A 24,317-nucleotide genomic window follows, 5' to 3' on the forward strand; every position below is an offset into this window, starting at 1 on the left:
GTGGATTTGTTAGTGTATAGATTAGGTGAGCTTCTCTGCCTAGTCATGGCTCCTAACTGGATTAGTCACACACACACCCCAAATAGAATTTGACTAGGCCCGTCTCCTGGTGTAGAACTGTCCAATGCAGACTGCAGTCTCGCTCCTGGAGGCGAACAGAATTTCATTGCAAGTACCAGTTATGCTGCCCTGACCTGGCTAGCCCAGGCTAGCCCAATCTTGTTAGATCTAGGAAGCTAAGCAGGGATGGCTCTGACTAGTAAATGGATGGGAGACCTTCAAGGAATACCAGGGTCATGGTGCAGAGGCAGGCACTGGCAAACCACCTCTGAATGTCTCTTGCCTTGAAAACCCTTTGGGGTCGGCATAAATCAACTGTGGCTTGATGGCAGTTACCACTACCACCAGTTACCTTGTCTATTCAAATTACATGCATTGCTCTCATCCACCTACCTCCCCATACTTGTCTAAAGTCAAAACAAGATGTCGTTTTCTAGTAATACAGACAGATTTTAATCAAGGTGTCACTCCTGTAATTTTTTCCCTGTAAGAACAAAGAAAATAGTTTGCCAGCTTTGTAAAAATATTCCGTATGACTGTTTTGTATCTTCTGTGTGGCTCTTGTATGTAAGCTTCTAGCTTTGTACACATGCTCCCAGAACTGTGCAATGACTAACCAGAATGTGGTGTCAAGTTATACAACAAAACTTGACTAACCATGTGGGTGTCAAGTTACACAACAAAATATATTTCTGATCTTTGTGCTGCTGTCAAGGGACTGGCCCCTTGTGGATGTAAAAGATACACTTTACAGGGGCAAAAATTGCCACACTATTGCTCCTGCTTCATAGGTTGAATTGCTAATGAGAGAAGACTAGATTAATGAGTGGGGTAGAAAAGGCAACTGAGAGAGTTATCCGAACCACCTAAATCCACTTTGACCCATCATGGTCACTAAACAGGAATAATTGTTCTAACTTGGTACATTCTTGGGTTGTTTTTCAGCACCCCTTTGTCAGCAAAGTCACTAGTAACCGAGCCCTACGGGAACTTGTTGCAGAGGCGAAGGCCGAAGTCATGGAGGAAATAGAAGACAATAGAGAGGAAGGAGAGGAGGATGATTCATTAGAATCTGCATCTGTAAGTCTTACTCCTTTTACCTTGATGGATTAAGAAAGTTGTTCTTTAAAAAGAACAAATAGGACACTCCCATGCATGTATACAAAGAAGCATCAGGAATGGTTTATAAAAAAGCTTTCACAAATATAGCTAGCTGGATTGAAGGAAAATTTATCTCCGATCTTGACCCAGGCACACACTGGGGGAGGGGAGTTACTTTGGTAGTTCCTGCAGGTGGACAGGAAAAACAGTTTCTTAAGTGGGGAGAGGCTGTTCTACACAGCAGCTAAGGGCACTGGGAAACAATGCAGTGGGCAGAAAGCCAGCCTTCTCTTTCCTCCTGTACAAGAGCCTTCTGAGTAAATACTGTACCAAGTAGGGTTTTTCAGTGTGGCCAGAATGATTCCAAGATTCTTAACATCCAGTCTGGTGAAGCTTGCAATCACTATTTTATGATGCTTTGGCTAGTGTTAGTTGGGAAAAGTTAGTACAAGGGGAGACTCCTAGCTCTCAAAAATGCCTGGTACATGTTTGGGATTTGGGTTATTTCTTTGGCTTCAAAATGGAGAACAGAAGCCCTCCCAAGTGCCTGCTTAGATCATGAGTGGTATGATGGATTTTTGTTTGTTTGTTTTTTTGCCTTACAAGATCAGGCTATCCAGATCAGGGCTAGGCTGAGAGTAATGTGACTGGCCCAAGGTCACCCAGCAAGCTTCCATGGCATAAGTGGGGATTTGAACCTGGATTTCCCAGATCCTAGTCCAACACTTTAAGCACAACACCACACTGGCTCTCATTAAGGAATAGCGTGTTGAAATTTGAATTTTTTTACTGACATGATTATGTATATGAAATTAAATATAAGAAATTTTTCACTGTCTGTGTTTCTTTTCTGGCCATGGAATACAAAGTTTGGGTCTAGTGGCACCTTTAAGACCAAACTTTGTTCTGCTGCTTCAGACTAACATAGAATCTGTTTTCTGTGCATTATTATTATTCATTTTATTTCATTATTATTAATGAAAATAATTTTGTTGTATAGAGGAGGGGCCCTGACTTGGATAGTCCCAGCCTAGCCTAATCTCATCAGATTTCAGAAGCTAAATAGGGCCGACGTGGAGGCAGGCAATGGCAAACCACCTCCAAACATCTCTTGCCTTGAAAATCCTATGAGGTCGCAATAAGTCAGCAGTGGCTTGATGGCAAAAAAAAGGAGGAGGGTGTTAAAAAATTATCTGGGGCTACGGCAGGGCTGTTAATAGTCATACAGAATAGAGAGTGGATGGGGTACATAAAGGGGATCTCCCCAAACTTGAATACAGTCAGGTCAGGAAGCTTCCCCAGACTTGGTCAGCCAAGCTCAAGGACTGCACAGCTCCTTTGCTCCCAAAGCTCAGGATGTTGGTTGCCTGGGTGAAGAATGTGGTTACTTTATAAAAAGTGTATGTGTAGCCATAACCAGTGTTCCCTCTAAGCTGAGTTAGTGTGAGCTAGCTCACAGTTCTTTAGCCTCCGGCTCACACATTTTCGTCTTGGCTCAGGAAGGATGGCTCCAGAGCAAACTAATTTAAGCAGCAGCCAAACAGCTCGCTCAGAGCTTTAATGGCAGTAGCTCACAAAGTAGAAGTTTTGCTCACAGGACTACACAGCTTAGAGGGAACATTGGCCATAACTGCAGAGTGTACTAAGGGGAAAATGAGTACTAGACTTTAAAAAGCTGAAAGCAGGGAGTAGGATATGGTATGGAGTGGGAAGTAAAAATGTGAGCCAATGGCAACATGACAGAGGCCGTCAGAGCCGTCTCAAGTGACAGTTTACCATTGCTCTTAAAAAGAAGCCAGAACATGGCCTCTTGGAAGCTGTTTGCCAAGGAGCTGTCAGGATCCCAGTGACCTAAACCAGGGCTCCTGCAGTAAAGTGTGTCCTGTCTTTACTAGCTCTAAGCCTGCAGTTTTCTTGTTAAAAAAGAAAAGAAAAGAAGGCTTTTATTGACCAGCCCATCATGTCATATGAAGCGATCCAAGCTGTGAGCAGAAAACTCCATGATGTGTACCAGAGTAGAAACTGTTATCCCTTAATTCTCCGCATTGTAGCAGCTACACTATATTTCTCTTCCCATTCACTCCAGATGGAGGGCGGAGTGAAAATATTCACATAGTGCTTTAAAATGTTGGCAGAAAATCCACTAGGGAAACAAACCCTTCAGAGACCCCTGCATAACAAATGATCTGCCTAGTGCTGGGTCACAGCAGCCTCCGTACAGTACAAATACTCTACTGCAGGGATGGCCAAACTTGCTTAGCATAAGAGCCACATAGAATAAATGTCAGAAGTTTGAGAGCTGCAAGACATGAAGAAATATTGCACAAACATTTTTATTGAAAAAGATGCAGATTTGTTTTTTATTAACATTAAATGAGATTGCCCAAAATAAAAACAAAAGGGGTAAAAATAGTGATATTTATTTGTTTGCTAATGATATTTAGAGAGAGAGAGAACGCTAATAGATGGGGGGAGGGAGGGAGGGAGAAGTGGAAAGAAAGCAACTTTAACTTTAAATGCATCCTCCAAGCCCCCCAGACCAGTTGGCTTGGCTTATTTAAAGCGGCAAATGCCTTCTCCAAGCCAGCCTGCGGGGGGGGGGGGGGGGGCTTGTGGAAGCGGCTTTGAGAATGCATTTAAAGTTAAAGATGTGTTCTTTCTCTGCTCCCCCCCCACCTCAAGCCTACCCAGGGACGGGAATACTGCCTGGAGAAGACTGATCAGGGAGGCATCCTTCCCCTTCACTTCCCCAGCCGCCCTGCCGGGAGCTGCACAATATGTGTGAATGAGCTGCATGTGGTTCCCAAGCCGCAGTTTGGCCACCTTTGCTCTACTGCATAGGGTAATTTGACTCTTTTAGTTTGTAATACAGGGAACTGCGGTGGCTCAAGTGGTTAAGACGCTGAACTGCAGGCTGGAAGGTCGGTAGTTCAGCAGTTCGAGACCCGAGTGCCGCATGACGGAGTGAGCTCCCATCTCTGGTTCCAGTTCCTGCCAACCTAGCAGTTCAAAAGCAAGAAATTGCAAGTAGATAAATAGGTACCGCTTTGGTGGGAAGGTAACAGCGTTCCGTGTGCCTTGGCGTTTAGTCATGCCGGCCACATGACCACGGAAACGTCTTCAGACAGCGCTGGCTCTTCGGCTTTGAAACGGAGATGAGCACCGCAACCCTAGAATCGGATTTCACTGGCTTTCGAGCAAGGGAAACCTTTACCTTTACCTAGTTTGTAATACATTTTTTTTCATGTTCATGCTGCATTATCTACTTTGGCTTCATGGGCTATATCCAGCAGTGGATTTCCATGAAAATAAGGGGAGTTTACCAATTCTCTCCCCCTCCTTCCATCGCAGACCCCTTGTTCACCATTAATGCCGTTCTTTAGGGTCCCTTGTCCCCCCTGAATAGTACTTCATGGAGCATTTTGGTGGTGAGATGGGAGATGCAAGAAAGGTCCCATTCATCAGTGGAAATTGTGGCTAGATCCAAGCACATGTTTGTTGCTCCACCACTTACAAAAAAAAAAAGGATCAAACTTGTTATACTCAAAGCCTTCCTCTTTTCTCTTCCTCTTCACACAGCCTCATGGCAACCAGAGGGACTCCTCTGTTGCAAGCCAACTAAGTTTGGAAGGAGAGAAGTCTCCAGAAAAATGCTTATCATCACTTGTGGCCAATGGACCCGAGTTACCTTTGGAGCAAGTCAAGGAAGCCATTAATGGGCAGGGCAACAAGATTTCAGTTGAACGGGTTGGTGATGAGAAATCAGAAAAAAACTTTAGCAGTTCAAACTTGTCCAGGGTAGAGGAGTACAGAGATCTGCCCAGTTCTCAGTTGCCTCTCCTTGAAGAAAAGGTAAAACCAGCAGAGAACAGGGTCCTTGACCACCTAAAGAAAGACAGTGAACCAGCAAGCAAAGGAGATTCAGATGGTGGAAGCCAGCCAGAGAACAGCCTCCTTGAAATGCCTACTGATGAAAAACATGCCAATGGGAGTTTGAACGTGTCCTCTCAGTTTGAATATGGCAGCTCAAAGAGGGACTCTGATTCTGGTAGCACCTCTGCTTCAGATAGCATGGATCTCAGCATCTCCTTGTCTGCTGATTTGTCTCTGAACAGAGGCAGTGGGTCACTCTCCCTAAAGGTAAGAGTTTGGGATCAAATACTGGAATTCATCATGGAAATCAAGGCTTCAAGGGTCATCCTCCTTTCAGTAAGTTCTCTATAGTTCACACCCTGATAAATCCCCTCTGTAAAACCTTGGAGGAGATGATGTTACTGACCACTAAATGGGGAACTGACCTCTCTGCATAACTGGTAGAATAGACAAGGATTACTTTTTATGACTACTGATGTTGTGTTTGGGGCATTTTTCTGGTTCCAAAGGCCTTGATCAACATACAGGCCAATGATGTACTTGAATTAATATTTAACACTTAAACAGGTGGTACTTATAACTCTTCATACTATATATGTCCAAGGAGAAGGCAGGCATAATGAATAAAGAAGCCACACACAACGTTCACAGCATTTCAAACTTGCCATCACAACAGAACTGACAGATGAATGCATCGACGAATGGAATGTTCTCTAAAACATGTCAGCCTTGTCTCTTTCTCCCAATCCTTTACTTCCATTTTCTCTTCCACGACATTCTGCTCTGGTTGGGAAAAGTTTGTAAAGCACCTAAAGATTCAGATACTCACTTAATTTTGTCAGCCTCAGGAGGAAAAGGAGGCAGCAGTGGGGGAGAAAAGGAGGGAGTGGCAGAGAGAAGCAAGACTGACAGGCTTCCACCAGCATTTGATTCACTGAACAGCACACAGCTGTCATTGTTACGTTGGCTTCATATGAAAGCTGAATAAAGCACTCTTCATATTAAATCTGTTGTTTTCCTTTCCCCTTGTGCATCAGAATCTGGTATTTTCTTCTGAAGTCATGTCTTATGGGGGAAAGTAAGCATTTGAGTGCTTCTAATATCAAGAGAAGCTTGAAACTATAAATATTATAAGTGAATACTGAAGCTTCAGAGTACTGGCCAACCTCAGGCAGCTGTTAGCCACAGCCCCTTACCTATGTCATAATGTCAGAACCCACAGCTAACAACGAAGTACACACATTCAGGAACGGTTATACTTTTATTGCAAAGCTATAAATGCAGTAACACAGGCACTGTTAAGAATGGCCACAGCCTGTAGAGCAGAATAGGATATAGGGTATTCATATGCACCCCCCCCCCCATGGCATTGGCCAATTAGGCACCTTCCCGCGTGCGGGATAACTCAGGCAACCGTTAAGTGGCTAAAGCTGAGAACCCGGAGTCTCTCACGGTATATAGGAGCTCTCCAACTACACAACCTCCTCCTGCACATCTGTAGAGATAAGCGTTTCAACAAAGGCATAACAGCAGGGATAGGAATGCAATAGCAATTAACAAGACACAGAATGAACTCCCCAACCCCCATGGCAGCATAGCTGACATACTGCCCTCTCAAAAATCAGCTTCAATGCTACAGTCTGAATATCTGTGAGGGGGGAGCTCATCCGCCTCTTCCTCCTCAAACACTCTAGCCAAATCCCGACAATATATTTCATCTTCCACCAGACAGTATATTTCATCTTCCACTGCACTTTACCTATTCTTATCCATCCCTAAATTAATTGTTTCACAAAAAAAGACAGACATTGCGACTACAGCTTAGCCATGCAAAATACAGTGCAGAAATAAGCCCAATTTGCATTTTTAAATGATATTTCTGAATTTGAGGTGGCCTGGAAGAGAATTTCCCTTCCTTTTTCTCTCCAGAACACTTTCTTTTAAAAAATTCCTTATCCCTGTTTGTTTTACTGAATATATATAGGACCCAAAAACGCAAAAGATGACACTGAAACGGACCAGGAGATTTGTGGTGGATGGAGTAGAGGTGAGCGTCACCACATCAAAAATCATCAGTGAAGATGAAAAGAAAGATGAGGAGATGAGATTTCTCAGGCAAGCTAAAAATCTACTTGTATTTGGAAATCTGGATACATGTGGCTTTCTTAGGAAAAATTATTCTTCAGACATGGTTTGTTAGGTGAAAATGTAAAGAATGAGACAAATGGAAGATTGAAAATGTTTTGTACTAGTATGCTTCACAAAGAGCTTTAGCCAATCTAAGCTCTCCCATGTATATGTATTAGTATAATGAGTAGGGATGGGCACAGACACGAACCCTGAACTAAAATCTGGGCCAAACATAGCCTTTTGGGGGGCTTGGATGGACCGGCTCAAAGGTCACGTGTACGGAAGCTCAAGCGCCCAATCTTTTCATGCTCAGCTCGGAAGCGTTTGGGTACTTTCTCCAGAGAAACCCCACCCCCACTGTTTGGTGCGGAAAAGTGGGTGTGGGTGCGATTTTTCAGCTGTCGAGGGACCAGTGCCGGGCACCTGAGGCTGACAGGCATCTCCAATTTCCAAGCAGAGAAGAGACGTCTGTCCTTCTCCCTCGGAATGGGAGGGGGTGTGTATAGATTCCCAGGCGGCGTGTGACCATCCTTTGTTTTGCATCGTGGTCTTTTGCAGTGCAGTGCTTTTTTTGCATGCGGAAAAAAATATTGTGGTGGGCCTGGGGTCGGGGGAAATTTACTGGGGTCGCTGGCTGGCTGGCTGGGTGGAGAAACCAGCTGGATCTCCTGGCGACGATACCAATCGCCAGATAAAAAACATCCTCCGCTTCCCTTTTCTCACCATTTCCCCCCTTTCTGCATTTCTCCACTGCAATGCCTGGTTGCCACTTGACTTTTCTCTCTTCCCTGCGAGGGGTGGGAAACTGGGCTTGAATTCTTTTGCTTTCACAACGCATTTTTTGTTTGACTCCGAGGTCGCCTGTTTCCTTGGCAAGTCAAGCAGGGGAGTCACCCCACCCTTCTGTGGGTTCTGCAAGCTGCTGTGTTCTGTGCCCGCTGGCAGTGGGGTTTGACTTTTCTGCTCATCCCAGAAGGACACCCACTTTCCCCTAGCCAGTTGGTGACCAACTATCCACCCACTCGGGGGGGGGGGAATTGGTGACTGCACTTAGTACTGGCTGTGGGTCTTCTCCCCTTCTGCACCCCATCTCCCTGGGTTGCTGAAGTCCCTCACCTCAGAGTACCTTCTCTCCCCCCGCCCTTTGCCCCTCGGTGACCAAGTCTCAAACCACCTTCTGGGGCAGGGAGCTGGCACTGGCAAAGTCCCCTAGGCACAGGCTGTGGGTCTTTTCCTCTGCACCCTGACTTCCTGGGTTGGTGAAGTCCCTCACCTCAGAGTTCCTTCTCTCTCTCCCCCCTCCCCCCTTCGCCTCTCGGTGACCAAGTCTCATACCACCTTCTGGGGCAGGGAGCTGGCACTGGCAAAGTCCCCTAGGCACAGGCTGTGGGTCTTTTCCTCTGCACCCTGACTTCCTGGGTTGGTGAAGTCCCTCACCTCAGAGTTCCTTCTCTCTCGCTCCCCCTCCCCCTTCGCCCCTTGGTGACCAAGTCTCAAACCACCTTCTGGGGTGGTAGCTGGGTGTCTGTAGCTGGCACTGGCAAAGTCCCCTAGGCACAGGCTGTGGGTCTTTTCCTCTTTCTGCATCCTGCCTTCCTGGGTTGGTGAAGTCTCTCACTTCAGAGTTCCTTCTCTCTCTCTCCCCTGTCTTTGCCCATTGGTAACCAAGTCTCAAACCACCTTCAGGGGTGGAGAGCTGGCACTGGCAAAGTCCCCTGGGCACAGGCTGTGGGTCTTCTCCCCTTTCTCACCCAACCTCCCTGGGTTGCTGAAGTCCCTCACAGAGTTCCTTCTCTCTCTCCCCCCCTCCCCCTTCACCTCTCAGTGACCAGGTCTAAAACCACTTTCTTGGGTAGGGAGCTGGCACTTGGGGGGGGGGCTCGGCCCTGTCCAGTAGTCACATTGCTGGTGGGTGGAGGGTGGGGCCTGGGGAGAGAGCACCACCCGCCCCTGTGTGGGTGTTCCCCGGGCCCCAGGCAAGGTGGGGGATTCAGCCCTACCAGATTATCACTTTGCCATTTAAGGGTGGAGGGTGGGGCCTGGGGACAGTGAGCCACCTGTTCCCGTGCGGGTGTTCCCCTGGGGGGGCGGGGGGTTGGCCTTGCCCAGTAACCACATTGCCTGTGGGTGGAGGGTGGGGCCCAGGGAGAGAGCACCACCCGTTTCTGTGCAGGTGTTCCCCGGGCCCTGGGGAGGGCAGGAGATTCAGCACTTCCCAGGAATCATGTTGCCACTGGTGGATGGACAGTGGACCCGGAGAGAGAGAGCCACCCGTCCCCATGTTCCCTGGGCCCCAGGCAGGGAGGGGGAGTCATCCATGCCCAGGAATCACCTTGCCAGTGGGTGGAGGGTGAACCCAGGGAGACAGAACCACCTGTCCTTGTGCGGGTGTTCACCAGGCTGGGTGAAAGGTTCTGCCCTGGGCGGTGATCCCATTTCCATTTAAGTGTAAATGGGCATGTGGAAAGAGCACTTTCCTGGGCAGGGTGGGAGGCTGAGCTCCAATCAGTCCTCATGTCTAAAGGGCTGGGTGGTTGGCCCCATGAAGACAGAGACACCTGCAACCATCTGGGTGGTCCCCAGGGAGGTCTTCTGGGAATTGGGTGCCTGTCGCTGAACCAGTTCTGCTCTGGACTGTCTGAAACCATCACTGGACAAGTCCTCCAGAAGCAATTTCCTGGGGGTACTGGTCTTGGGGGTCTGCTACTCGTACCCCCCCAGACCCGACAGACACATGACTTGTGGGACACGTGGTGGGCCACCCCAGGGACAGGCTGTGCCAGTTGGAGGCCTCTAGCTCACCCGGGTCAGTTTTGGTCACTACCGAACCAATGGGGGAGATGTCACATTGAAAAGCATTGTCTCTTTGGGGGCCTGTAGCTCAGCCCCCCGAAGTCCAAGAGGGACCAAATTTGGTGGGCACGTTGAGGAGAGTAAGCTGGAATTGTGCTGAGAATTTGGGCCCCCGGGACCCCCCGTGGGTCTTTTCTGCATCTGGACTGGTCTGCGAACTGGCCACACTTTGGTTCAAGAACCAGTCCGGGAATGGGGTCAGTTTGGTTCAGTCCGGGGCAAAATTTGGAAAGTGCCCATTCCTAATAACGACTACAATGACTCTCAATAATGTATTTATACAAATGGTGAGGGCGCTACCGTTTTTAATAACTATTTCTGATGCTGCTTCTGCGTAGTAGTAAGAATTTCTTCAAATTAATCATCTTTGTTCATGTGGTCCAGGGCCACAACTCTTGACATGGAGAATAGTGTGACTAAATATTCAAGGTACAAATTGTACATTATACTAGGGATCACCTGGTATGAAAACCTGCTCCAGTGCCACTCTTAAAGCCAAGCTCTGAAAGAATTATTGCCCCTGAAATTATTGATGTCACTTATCAGCATAGTGCTGGTGCAAAACTGACCTGTGGGTGTGGACTAGAGAAGATGAAGCCTTGCTTACACTTGTGAGGGGCTGCTTATACTTCAGTTCATAAATGACCAGATATGTGAAGTTGTGAGGGGGCACCTTTAAAAACAAACTTTTTGAAAGATGCCCAAATTAGGTATTCTCAAGTGTTTAGGATTCTAAAATTGATAAAATAGTACATTTGGTTGGATAACCTTCTGTGAAGTCTGAGTATCTAGGTATCTTGGCACTTCCTTGATATTACTTAATGACTGGCAAGTACAAAGTGGATTGGAGTGCAGTGCCACATTGATTCTTCCCTTCCCCCCACACTTTGGCTGAGAACAGCAAATACTGAAATGCATTTGGCTGAAAGCCTAAAACTGGAACACTGCCTTCCCTGGGAGGAGGAAATGGGAGGGGGTCATAACTTCTGTATGTAGAAATTCCTCTTCCTCCTGGGGAGGTTGTCTGGTGCTTTGTGGGGTTACCAAGCTCTTTTTAGCCACTGTGACTGTGGTTGGTAGACCAGCAAAGTGTTATCAGTAAGTTAGATTTAGCTTTCCTGTCTCCAGATACTTACCTAATAATCTGTAGTGAATGTGGGAGTGGTCCACACATGTTTGCATACAGGACCACCCAATCATATCTAAAGCATGAGGTTTGAGGCTTTTCTTGTGCCACAAAAACAATGCATGAGCAAGGGGAGGGGAACCTTGCCCTCCCCATCATCTTATCTTGTGGCTGTCTGGTGCTTTCACTGCTTTTCTTTCAGCTTGGCTAATTTTTGGTTTCAGGCTGGAAGAAAAACCTTTAAAATGCAGTGAGGGAGAGGAAGCAGGGGTTATCTCACTTTTTCCTTGCTCCATTTTTATGTTTTTTTTTAAAAAAGGTACTCCACCATGTACTTCAGATGTAGTTGGATGGACATGTATATAAATGGGGACACTATTCTTCCCTTCCCATCATATCTAGTTTAACCTCAAGATGGCAGCTAGTGTACTGAGCCTTACCTTGGCAGGTGGTAGTACTTATTGGAAACTGAGTGGCGACAGAGGTGAAGATACTTATTACTTTGGTATAATCTTTATATTTTGGTATAACCTTTATACTTTACTTTGGTATAACCTTTAACCTTTGGTTGCAAAATATAACCTTTACAGCCGCCGGGCCTCACCGATTTGCTGGTCCCCGCCAGCCAGCCAGCCAGCCAAGCCTTCTGCTGCGCTCCCGTCCCCTGTGGCGGCGGCGGCGAGGCAGTTCACAGAGCGTTCCCTGCGCATGCGCAGGGGACGCTCTGTTACTTTTGGGGGGTTTAAATATCCCCCCGATATTTTCCCCCCTTTTCAGATTTTTGTGCACACCTGGGGACTGCCCCAAGTGTGCACGAAAATCTCCCTCCCTCCCAGGTGCCCCCGATGTGCGGATTTAGGTATCCGCACGCAGGGGGGCACCTTTCACTATTAGATATATAGATATTTTGGTATAACCTTTATACTTTACTTTGGTATAACCTTTAACTTTTGGTTAAAGGTTGCAGTTGAATATTGATTTCAGATCAGTTGTGGGGAGTAGGGTGAGACTATAAATCATTAGCCTTGTATTACCTGCTGTCAATAATCTCTGTTGATCTGACAACTTTTAACTTTATTTTATTGCGAACTGCCAGAAGGGAAGAAACACTCCCAGGTGCTTTTTAAATCCTTTGTATATTTCCTTACATAGTGCTGTGTTTTGATGCCGGGTTAGATGAACTAATTGGCAATGATAACAGGTATTCCTTTTCCTGTTGCTACACAAACATACCCTTCAAAATGGCACTTTTTAATCTAACTTCTAAAGTTATACAAAGGACATCAATTTTCTAAATCTTAATTTTTTTAAAAAAATGTATAGGTTGTAATGTTGAACTGAGGCAGTTGAGCTTCAGTCTGTGAAGTGTATTTGAATGCAGTTGAGGATGGATAATATTTATTTATTCAAAATGTCTGTGTGAGGAAGGTGAATAATTAAAGGCCATAGAGACACGGGCAGGCCAAAGGCAAGGGAAATTATCTCCTCCCAGTATCCTGTCTATAAGGGGCAAAATGAGGTGAAGTGTGGCCGTGACTCAAGGGAGTTTGCATTTACCTTGAGTAAAGTTCTGGAACATAGAGCACAAGGGGCTATAGTGCACTTAAGGCATTGCCATGGATTCATTAATATGGATTGTTCTCAAATGTTGCTTGCCCTGGGAGAATTGGGATAGCTATTCTTGAGCTCATGAATGTATTTATCAAGATCAATTGTTTGCCACTCCTATATAAAATATACCTGAAGTGACTTACAATAAAATTGATAAAACACTGAAATGCACAGAGAACAATACAGAATAATATGAACACAATGGCAGGACGAAATAACAGCATAAAAATACAAAGAGCAAATTAAGCACAGAGTTTTAAAACATTTAAGAAAACAGATTCAGCAATAAAACATTATTGGTAAGGGCTGCCCACAGATACAACCCTGTTACCACAAAATCTGGTGAAATGAGCATGTTTCTACCTGCCACGTAGAATATAAGAGGCTCCAGGTGAATCTTTGTGGCAGATCGTTACATAGCCAAGGCACCACTGAGGAAGTTCCATCATCACCCACTTTCCTCCCCTTAGAGACTAATGTGAACTGAATTTCTACTTTGCTTTAACCCCATAGACGCCAGGAGCTACGTGAACTGCGGCTGCTTCAGAAAGAGGAGCATCGAAACCAGACACAGCTGAACAGCAAGCATCAGATGCAGTTAGAGCAGATGCTGAAGCGCTTTGAACAGGAAATGAATGTATGTGAGAAAGGAGGACTTGCAATGGTTCCAAATCTGGTGGAGGGAGAATGAGAAGCAGCACATGCTGCATATCCTAATAACTAGCCTACTACTAAATGTGTGTGCTAGAATAGTCTTCACTGTCTTGAATGAGCATGGATAAAATGGCTTGCTTTTCTTTTGTGATGGGGTATAGCTAAAGCTTTGTCACAAGGAGAAGGGTCATCCTGAGTAGAGATTGTGTCCAGCTTCAGGTCCTCCCCAGTGCTGCTCTTGTCCCAGAAGCTTGTTCTTTGTGGCCATGTTTCCAAAGCTCTGTGCTTTCATCCAACAAGAAAGATTGCCATTAGATGGATCTGCTATGGTGGTGAAATTCTGTTGGAGGAGACCCAGAGAAATGTTGTGGAAAGATCTTAGAAGTCCCACTTGGATTTATATCAGCACAAATGTAACCATTGGAATTTTTCATTTTCTTTATTTAAAAAAACGTTTTTCCTGGAAATAAATGGAAAGTTCTGGGCACTAGTTAACCCTCTGGAACCTCTGTCTAAAACCAGCTGGTGCAGTTATCATCAAGTCAATGGGTACTATTATGGAATGTAAAGGAGAAAAACGTCACTGAACGATGCTGACTTTGACTGGCGTTTAATGCTGTTCTTGGAGACAATTTCTAATCACATGGGGTGAAAGGACAGTGCAAGACTGGCATCTTCAATTCAGAAACACATTTTTCTGTCAACTTGTTTCTAAATGTCTTCAGATGTCAAAAATCCAGTGTTCTGTGCTTTTCATGGAACCTTCTCAAAATAATTGTTTGCTTAAAAATATATGTATCACATCCAGGGGTCATTTCGTAGAAAAAGAGGTTAAAGAGCTTATTAGCATAACTCATTAGCATAACTTATTTGCATATGCCACACCCCCTGACATCACCAGAAGTGTGTCAGATGGCAACACCCACCGCTCAGGCTCCACTGGACTGTTTTGGATTGCTAGCTATTGGGGGGAGGGGAATGTGCAGATCTGTCCTCGCAGAGGAGGGAAAGCTCGTACCTGAATAAAACTTGGTCTTAAAGGTGCCACTGGACTATTTTGGACCGGGGGGCCGGGGGGGCTCTGCAATTTACCTGGCTGCTTCTTACTTTAACAGAGGGCTGCTGGGAGCAGGGGGTGGGACTTGTTGTATGTGCCCGCCCCCTGGGCTCTTTACTGCCGGAGCTCTGCTCCTGTGCGCTCCTGCAGGAAATGACCCCTATCACATCAAGTGTAAGTTACAGTGGGGTGGATCCTTCCACTGAACAGAGCAAAGTTTTGGAGTCTTCCTCAAGCACATGGCTCTTCCATTGGTGGGAGCACCACTTAAGTTGGAGGAAGGTTCCTTGGAGAAAGCTTGGATCCACACCAGAGCTCTCCTGATCTCATTTCCACCTACTGGTGGTTGCATATATTATGGGCAGCAGGGAGCTGAAGTCCTCTTGCCTTTGTTCACTGCAATATACATGGTGATTGCATATATTAAGGATGAACTGCTGAGGCCACCAGCTCCTTTCAGTCCAGCATACTGTTTAAATTCAAAAGGGGAGGAGACCAAGTTGCAAAGGTATACCCAGGCACCCCTAGAAGGACATATTAATAGGCCTAGGGTGGGCCCCTGCCATGCCCTCTCACAAGCCAGAAAAAAATCCCAATGATATAGCATAACATACTTCTCGAATGGTGACCTCAGATAATAGCCAGCTTCCTTTAGGATTGGAATTCATTGTACTAGTATCCCTTTGGTACTATTAAAGATACAGCCTACACAGTGCTCATCAGTAACTGTTAATTGGTCCTATAATGCTCAATGAAGTTGCAGTATGTTTGAAAAGCATTTTTGTTTTTAAGTCTTTTCTATAACATAAGGATCCTTGGGGGTAGAATAGTTCTGGAGGAGGTGTCAGTGGCTCCACATGCACTGCAGTAGCCAAAGGGAAAGTGAGTGATAAAGAGCTACTTCAGTGGTAGAACTCATGACAAGGCCAAGTGTCCCATTATTGGGTGTTTCTTCAGTCAAATAAATACTGAATCAGTTTAGCCCCACCATTGTACTATTAAACTTCTGCCAGTGTGCTTGTTATACCTGCTCTGCTTTTGCTGGTGATAGCTGTTGTTGCTATGGCCAAAACAAAAAAGAAACGTTTCTCCCATTAATGGGAGGGGCTGTGTCTCAGTGGAAGAGCCCTTGGTTTGCTTGCAGAAGGTCCCAGGTTCAATCCCCAGCATCTCTAGTGAAAGACACTGAGACACTGGGAACTGCTGCCAGTCTGAGCAGTCAGTACTGACTTAGATGGGCCAAGGGTCTCATTCAGGATAAGGCAGATTCATGTGTTCATGTGCTACTTCTCATGTGAGCAGGCGTAGCTGCCTCTTCTGCTTTCATAATACCAGCAGAGGTTCTTGCAGTTAAATATGCCAAAAGGTGATGTATTCGCTGTAATAGAAGTCCAAGTGTGTGGCAAGGAAAACTCTATGTGTATGAATTTCCCAGTCTGCTTTGTGTCCTATGAATAGGAAACTAAAAGGCTATTGCAGGTCAAGTCTTATTATTGATTCCCAGTTCCAAACCCCTTTCACTGCCTAATGCTCAGAAGTGGGTTAAGAAGAATAAAAGTAATCCATCAACATAGCATCAGAATAATACCAATAAATGCAGTTAAAACAATTGCCACTCCAAAGAAATCAGCTTTATTGCAAGTATAAATATAAAAATGATCTCAGGAATTCCAGCATATTAAAAATAGCCTTAAAAACTTTTCTCTCTGCTGAATACTTGGAAAACACTTCTTCTGAAAAGGCTGGGCAAGTATCTTGGGGTAATGCATTTGAAAGGGCAGGGGCCACTACTAAGAGAACCCTATAATAAACCCACAGCAACAGTACCTCAGTATGGTATGGACTCAAAGCTGGGTTCACCCTGATCACAATAACCAACTGGGGGGGGGGGGCTTCTGTGGAGAGAAGTATTCTCTAATTTATACCAATGCTAGGTAATGTGTTCGATCTGCAGGAGTGATACTATTTCAGATGGAATAAGATGGATACTTCAGATCAAAAATGAGCTTTGTTTAAAAAAGCTTATGGCAAAGTTGTTCATATAATAGTTTTATCAGCCTTGGTTTATTCTCCAGCAGTGAAGGTATTGCAGCTAGATTCAAGTCCAGTAGCACCTTAGAGACCAGCAAGATTTTGGGAGTATAAGCTCCTGAAAGTAAAAGCTCCCTTCATCAGATAACTGACAAAGGGAGCTTTGACTCTCAAAAGCTGATACCCTGAAAATCCTGTTGATCTTTAAGGTGCTACTGGACTCTAATTTAACTGTTCTACTGCAGACCAGCATGACTACTAGTTTGTTCTAGACTGTCAGCTGACTGTAAGTAATCTGAGGGTCCTTTTGTTCTTGCTTAGACAAAGAAGAAATTCTTTGACACTGAACTTGAAAATCTAGAACGCCAGCAGAAGCAGCAAATTGAAAAGATGGAACAAGATCACACTATGCGCCGACGTGAAGAAGCAAAACGTATTCGGGCTGAGCAGGAGCGAGAGTATGCTAAATTTCAAGAGCAGCTGAAACAAAAAAAAAAGGAGGTAAAGAGGAATGATGGGTCACATTCTTGCACAATGAAATTCTAGGATTGTTGCTGCTGTTGCCAGGCAGACATCACAGGGAGGTTAAGGACAAAGAACTCAGATTTGGAATAGCTAAAGAAAAGGAGTGGACTGAAAACAGAAGCCTGAGCAGGAATAGAGAGAAGACTGAGAGGAAAGGCAATGGGACATTTCTGGAAGGGACACCTAAGGAAGGATGGGTAGAAGGCAGTGAGGCTAAGGAAAGGAACAGTATAAAACTTGGGCAGAGGAATAAAGGGACAGGAAAGAGTCTGAATAAGGGTGTAATCTGACAAAACTGCAGTTTCAGGCCAATAATAGTGCCTTGCAGTCTTATTCAGTTGTTATTTCCTAGGAGCAGCATATAAATTCGAATAAAGTGGCAAGCTAGCATGCACTAGTTGCTGTAGATTTTCCGGGATGTGGGGCCGTGGTCTTGGCATTGTAGAACCTGACATTGTAGCCACCTAACTGTGACTGGCATCCTCAGAGGTATAACACAGAAAGATGGAGTACTCTCTATGTCAAGGTGAGAAGAAAATGGTAGGCAGGTAATTTATATCGACTCCAGAAGGTGGGGTAGGGCTGAGTCATTGTCTTGTAGGAGTTCCCCAGGCTATGAACATGCTAATGGAAGAGCTTTCCTGAGGAGGTATATGGATTGTTCCCTGAGGAGGTTTCCTGTTTCCTGAGGAGGTTCTTTTGCATGTGGATGCACTGTTGCCATTGCAGTATCCCACAATTGATTATGTATTACTGAGATAAAAGATTATTTATGACTCCCCCCCTTTTTTCTAAGGTACTATAAATTGCATACTGAGTATTATTCTCTTGCTTTGCTTTTAGTTCAAGTAAAACCTTCTTTTTGGGTTTTTTTAAGGTCAAGAGTGACATAGAAAAGCTTCCACGGCAACAGCGCAAGGGGACAATGAAGGTGAAGATGGAGGAGTTGACACAAAAGAAGCAAGTCCTGGTAAATTCTGAAAAAGTTTGCCCATGTTGTGGTAAAGGCCCTCATGACAGTTCTTAGTAGCAACTGCCCTGAAGTGTGTGAAAAGATATCAAAGGGAGGCACTGTTATGTATGCCATCAAGAGTGTTTTCTTTGTTACTCTTCCTTCCTAGGAGCAAGAGTTTCTGGCCAAACAATCTGAGGATTTGGAACAGGCCATGAATAATATCACAGCCCAGAATCGAAAGGAGATCTGTGACAAGGAGCGTGAATGCCTCAGCAAGAAACAGCAGCTCATGAGAGGTGACAGATATTCTCCTTTTCAGATAGATTTGGAAGGAGGTGGTCAAAGAAAGAACAAACGTGTATGAACCAGTTTTCAGTTGAAATGGTTAATTCCCTCCATGTCAGCACTGACCTAGCTACAAGCTACAGTACTGTATATAATGAAAGAAAATAATTGACACATGGTTCATTAATGTTATTACAAGCCAACATATGAGTAGGCCCAGCTTCTTGATTATTTATCTTCAAAAAGCTTGTTTTGGTCACCCTGATGTGGATTGCCCAGGCAAGCCCAATCTCGGAAGCTAAGCGGGGTCGACTCTAGCAAGTACTTGGATGGGAGACCTCCTTGGAATACCAGCAGTTGGGAGGTGGGGGCAGGCTTTATTCAGCCACCTCTCTGAATATCCTCCAGGCTCCCAGCAGGGGTCAGTCACCAGAGGTCACTGTGACTTCCAGGTACATGCACTCACACACACATAAAAAATACAACCTCCCCTGAAAAAAGCTTGTTTTGGTCAAGCTGGAATCCAAGGTGAGCAGGGGTAGGGGTGTCATGACAGGGTTCGCACCCATCTCTAATCTTAATATAGCAGAGGGGTTGGAGGCTGTGGTGGGATGGTTAAAACAAAGCCAGCTGAGACTGAATCCTTCTAAGGTGGAGGTTCTTTGGCTGGGTCGGGGAGATTCAGGTGTGGGATGTCAACTCCCAGCCCTTGATGGCGTCCCTCTGAGACTGGCACCTGCCATCAGGAGTCTGGATGTGACCCTGGATGCCTACTTAACAATGGAGGCCCAGGTCACAAATGTTGCCAGACTGGCGTTCTTTCATCGGCGCCAGGCTAGGCAACTAGCCCCATACCTGTCTTGCCCTGACCTAGCCGCTTTAATCCATGCAAAAGTCACCTCCCAATTGGATTATTGTAACTCGCTGTATGTGGGCCTACCCTTGAGGCTGACCCGGAAACTCCAGCTGCTACAAAATGCAGCAGCCCGGGTCCTTACGGGGATGCCATGCATAGCACATATCCATTCGATGCTGCATTAACTGCTCAACCAGAGCTAGGGTTTTCTCTGCCCTGGCTCCAACCTGGTGGAACTGTCTGTGGAGTAACATCCATGCCCTGCAAGATATACTACAATTCCACAGGACATGCAAGGCAGAGCTGTTCCACCAGGTGTTTGGTTGAGGACAGCACTAGTCCCGTCTTGGCACACCCATCCTCCTGCCTCTGCCTCTTCCTCCATGAGACATCGGCACTGTTAGGAGTTGAGTGCCATTTATAGCTAATCCGATTATTGGATTTTTCTGGATGTTTTACTGTTTGAGCCTGATTTGAAATTGTTTTATGAGATTATTTTTCTGATTATTTTGCACACCGCCCTGAGCCTGGTCCTGCTGGGGAAGGCGGTTAATAAACTCGATTAATAAAGAATAAATAAATAAATAACTGTTAGCCAAACTGCTTTATTTACAGCAGAGGCAAGATTAAAATATTTTCAGGGTCCTCACCTGTGTATACAGAAGTCCAATTCCACCCCGAGGATTTTCCCAGAAATATAGGGAGACAAGACTGATAGCTTGAAATCAGGTTGTTCTTTTTACTGAATGATATTTGGTTCACATACAGACAAAAACAGAATCTCACACGCAATCACACAAGATCCTCAATGTTAAAGGAATAGAAAATAATCACTTTTACACTAAATGGATGGGGAGGGAAACAGCAAATACTTATCTGCTCCGAAGCTTGATCTTCCCAATGAAGAATACAGGAACAAAGAAAGAATAACTAAAGGAATTCTAATTCACACAGTTGGAACCTGCCAACACGCATGTGGATCTCTTGGCTGCAGTCCAAAAGATCGAGCAAGAACAAAGGGTTACTTATATAGCAAGACTGTGAGTAAATAGCTTAAGGAGAGAAGATGGCTAGCAGGGTTCAAACTGTTGAACCTCCCTTCTTATAGGGGGGGACTCTTGGGGGCTGGCATCGGTGCCATCCTCCTTGGTCCCACCTACCTATGGTCCGTCCCAAGAACTAACACTATTGGCTATACTTCGTGACGACCCTAACTAGAAGGAGTAGGCAATATTGAAATCTAACCCTTTAACTCAAGGAATGCATCTGGTCCAGGTGTGAAGTCGGATACCCAGGGCAACCATTGAAGTGTAGATGACTCTTGCTTCGTCCCAAGCAATAAAGTGCCCATTTGTCAGGAAGCTGTCCCTTTGGATGCAAACCAGATATCGTGGCTACGGTTCACTAAACAGTTCATCAATGGTGGTTGCACCCATAAAAGTCGTTGTTTTGTGCATTCCACAATGGCGATGCAGCCTTCTTCCTCAGGCTGGGCTGTGAGAGTGCAAATCCCATTAACATAAAGTGCAGCCAAGGTCCATTCTAGGTGAAGCAAGAATGCAAACAGCTTTCCCTCAGCCTGTGGGTGTTAATAGGCACAGTCCATGGATGTGTGAGTGCACATCAGCAAATACACAGATATATAAAAGCAAATAATAAGTTCATCTCCCAACATAACACAGCTGCCCTTTTCACACTGTAAGTGAACACTTCTCTTCTCTTGTTCTGTGTTTCTACTTGCAACATTTTATTTTTCTCCCATTCTTTCTGTCCTTGTTCAAACCCTTATTTTAAAAAAAACCTTTATAGAGAAAATATCCATGACATTACTGGCAAGACCCATTTAGGCATATATGACTAAATAATTCATTGGTCTTCTCACCTCAGGGTCTTCCCTGTGGTATTTGGTCCTTCTGTGGGGTGTCTGTGTTTGGCTTTTTGCACAGAAAACATAAGCAATAGCCTCTTTATGAATGACAGAGCCCCATGAACCGGAATTTTTCTCTTTCCTTGTGAGGTGACCATATGTCTTTATTTTTCATCTTCCTCAGATCGGGAAGCCATCATCTGGGAGCTAGAAGAGCACCATCTACAGGAGAAACACCAGCTTATTAAACAGCAGCTAAAAGATCAGTATTTCCTCCAAAGACACGAACTGCTCCGAAAACATGAGAAGGTAGCTAAGCTGACATTTTCCTGTCTATAAGACTTCATATCACCAAGCCATTAGAAATGGACCTTAGCAGACCTACACAGAATGGTCTGCTTGCTACTTAGCTGAATACTAGGTGGAGTATTGGGGCAGGTGTTGAAGACTTGAACCTAGTGGTGTGTGGTCATCCCTGTACTTGATCTAAAATTGCTCACATTTTTGCAAGTATCCCATTGAACACCTGAAACTGCTAGGTGGGTATTTGTAAGAGTTCCACAGTGCCTCCTTCCCCTAGCCCAAAAACTTACTTTTCTGAATGGAGGTAAAGTCACCAGACACAAGGAAGGTCTCTTTAAATATATGGTAAGCCATAGCTGAGACCTATGTTTCCCTCTAAATTGCATTGCTCAACCCTTCCCAGCATGATTCCCAGCTGGGAGTGACTGGAACTGGGTTTTTCATGGCCTCTCAAAATGGATTGAAACTACAATTCTCATCAACTTCAACAATTCGGTAAGTTCCAAGCATGCACCAAAAGTAGCTACCAGCCAGCTGCCTATGTGATTACCAATTCCACCAACTGCAGGTGCAAATTCACTAGAAAATACCACTCATTTTTAAATTGTGAACCTGTTACCAGTGCAAGCACATAAAGTGCCTAATTTAAGAGAATATGTGTAAATCTGACTAGCAACAAAATTATTGGCGAGTACTACAGTATCATTACTTGAAACTGCAGCAGTAGTTCCTAAGAACCCAAGTTAGAAATCATTGTGTTGATTCTTGTGCAGGCAAACATAGTGATATTTTCCCTCTGGGTATTGTATCACTTACTCAAGAACAGATGCATACTTTAGTCAGAAGCACTGCAAGGAAGGATGATGCGCAGCTGTTTTGGTATGCCTCTTGCTCCCCTATTATCAACTTTGAAGTAATTGTCTATGGATTCAGTAAGAGGGGAAGAAGAGGAAGGGGAGACGGGTTTGAGGTAAAAACCCAGGCTTTTGGAGAGGACCCCATATGTTCTTTGACTGAATTTATTGCACAAATTACATTGTTAAAAAAGTTTCTTAGAGGCAAGACAGAGTCTGTTAAATCAGAAATATGGATTTGTGGTTGTAAGCCATAAATCATGGAAGATCTGAATGAGATACTTAATCATATGCATCTTTGCATCTTACAGTGAAGGATTATTAGCTTGCTTGGGCACTGTCTGTTAGGATCTCTTCACTCTCTCTTTTTGCTGCCATCAAGTTGCAGCAGACTTCTGACAACCTCACAGGGCTTTTGAAGGCAGACGTTCAGAGATCGTTTGTATTGCCTGCCTCTGTGTAGCAACCCGGTTATTCCTTAGTGATCTCCCATCCATACACTGACCAAGGCTGACCCTGCTTAGCTTCCAAGATCTAACAAAATTGGGCTTGCCTGCACTGAGTATATATTTTGCATGAGCACATCTTCAGTGCAAGATGCAAGTTCAGTTCATAAAAAAAAAAAACATCAGATGTGTTAGTGCTGCAGGAATGTGTGCTGTATCAGCAGGGCTCTTTTTCCCATTGAGTTCTTTTGAGTAATACGCCTCAAGAGGCCTCTTTTAGCATGATTTGTATAACTTGTCTTTCCCTTTCCCCTCATCCTTGGCTCTTGCCATTTCAGGAGCGTGAGCAAATGCAACGGTATAACCAGCGAATGATAGAGCAGCTGAAGATTCGGCAACAGCAAGAGAGAGGCCGCCTCCCCAAAATTCAGAGGAGTGAAGGGAAGACCCGTATGGCCATGTACAAGAAGAGTCTCCATATCAACTCCAGTGCAAGTCCCTCAGAACAGAGAGAAAAAATAAAACAGGTGGAGTTTATTGAAAGAAGAGAACAGGATTTGATTGTGGAGTTGGCTGTACATTGATTGGAATCTCTGGAAGGAAGAAGTTTGATGATTGTAAGGTTATAAAAATGTGCTCTGAACCTTCTCAACAGCCTGCACTGGCAGAAGCCACTAGACTTGGGCCTTGATAGGTACATACAGAGCTTCTTCAGCCATGTTGACATTTAAGCTCCAGTGCAAAATTAAAGTAGGTGATTTACCAAGAAGAGGGTTCATACAGTAGGGAGGCCCAGGAAACCGCATTTATATTTTGTTAAAGGGTGGGAAGGTTATAGCTTTAGTCTCCTTTTGCTCTGTCTCCTGCAGTGCAGCTAACACAGCCTCTGCTAAAATCAACTATTGGTAGGCCATCGTTCATACAAACAGGTATCAAAGAACAACATGGCTTTTAGGGATCCTATCTCCTAGGACAGAAGCAGATTTTTAGCACAGAAGCATTTTTAAGCTCCTCTGAACATAACTCTGGATGATAACAGGTGCTCCCTTTATGTTACAGTTTGGGCAGCAGGAGGAAAAGAGGCAGAAAGCTGAGCGATCGCAGCAGCAGCAGAAACATGATATGCAGATGAAGGATATGATTGCCCAGTGTGAGAGCAACATGAATGAACTCCAGCAGTTACAGGTAACCTCATACTGTGGCTCAGTTTTATAGATAATCTGAGAGAGGAGAGTCTCATGCAATAAATTAGCCTGTACAGTAATTGTTTAGTCTTCTGTGAAAAATTGGGTCATTCTGTCTGTGACAGCAGTTCCTGGACAGAACGGGAAAATAGGCTCTTTTTTGTATTGCCATATTAAGACATTTCTATCCTATTATTCTTCTGAAGGACTCAAGGTTGTATCCTGTTTTAGTCTCACAGCCACCGTATGATGCATATTATGTATGCATTTAAAACTTTTTATGCCACCTTGTAGCCTAGTGCAATAAATACAAGGTAATAAAGCAATAAAGATGTATGCATTGTTCCATGTAATTTCTGTGAAGGTAAAATATCAAAATACAATGAACAGCCGTACAGGATAGCTAAACAATCTGGAGACTGTCAAATCCTACCTGTAACGTGGCTCCCAGTCTGCTTACAAACCCAATTCAAGATGCTGGTACTGACCTTTAAAGCCCTATGCAGCCTGGTATTTGCATGCCTTAAAATCCACCTATTCCCATAT

At 44.8% G+C, this 24,317-nt stretch overlaps 1 protein-coding gene across 1 annotated transcript in view; it reads left to right on the forward strand.

The window, feature by feature from the left end:
- Positions 1-24,317, forward strand: part of STK10 (serine/threonine kinase 10) — a gene marked incomplete at its 5' end in the record, with an annotated part of 48,788 nt that overhangs the window by 21,557 nt on the left and 2,914 nt on the right. The window contains 10 exons of the mRNA XM_015413907.1: positions 1,006-1,140; positions 4,741-5,301; positions 7,019-7,149; positions 13,268-13,391; positions 16,818-16,997; positions 17,899-17,991; positions 18,143-18,272; positions 21,169-21,293; positions 22,926-23,114; positions 23,647-23,772. Of these exons, the coding sequence (XP_015269393.1) occupies positions 1,006-1,140; positions 4,741-5,301; positions 7,019-7,149; positions 13,268-13,391; positions 16,818-16,997; positions 17,899-17,991; positions 18,143-18,272; positions 21,169-21,293; positions 22,926-23,114; positions 23,647-23,772 (1,794 nt within the window). The remainder of the gene's footprint in view (positions 1-1,005; positions 1,141-4,740; positions 5,302-7,018; positions 7,150-13,267; positions 13,392-16,817; positions 16,998-17,898; positions 17,992-18,142; positions 18,273-21,168; positions 21,294-22,925; positions 23,115-23,646; positions 23,773-24,317) is intronic.

This window comes from Gekko japonicus, unplaced genomic scaffold, assembly GCF_001447785.1.
Source record: "Gekko japonicus isolate JY-2015 unplaced genomic scaffold, Gekko_japonicus_V1.1 scaffold1605, whole genome shotgun sequence".
Taxonomy (NCBI): Eukaryota; Metazoa; Chordata; class Lepidosauria; order Squamata; family Gekkonidae; genus Gekko; species Gekko japonicus.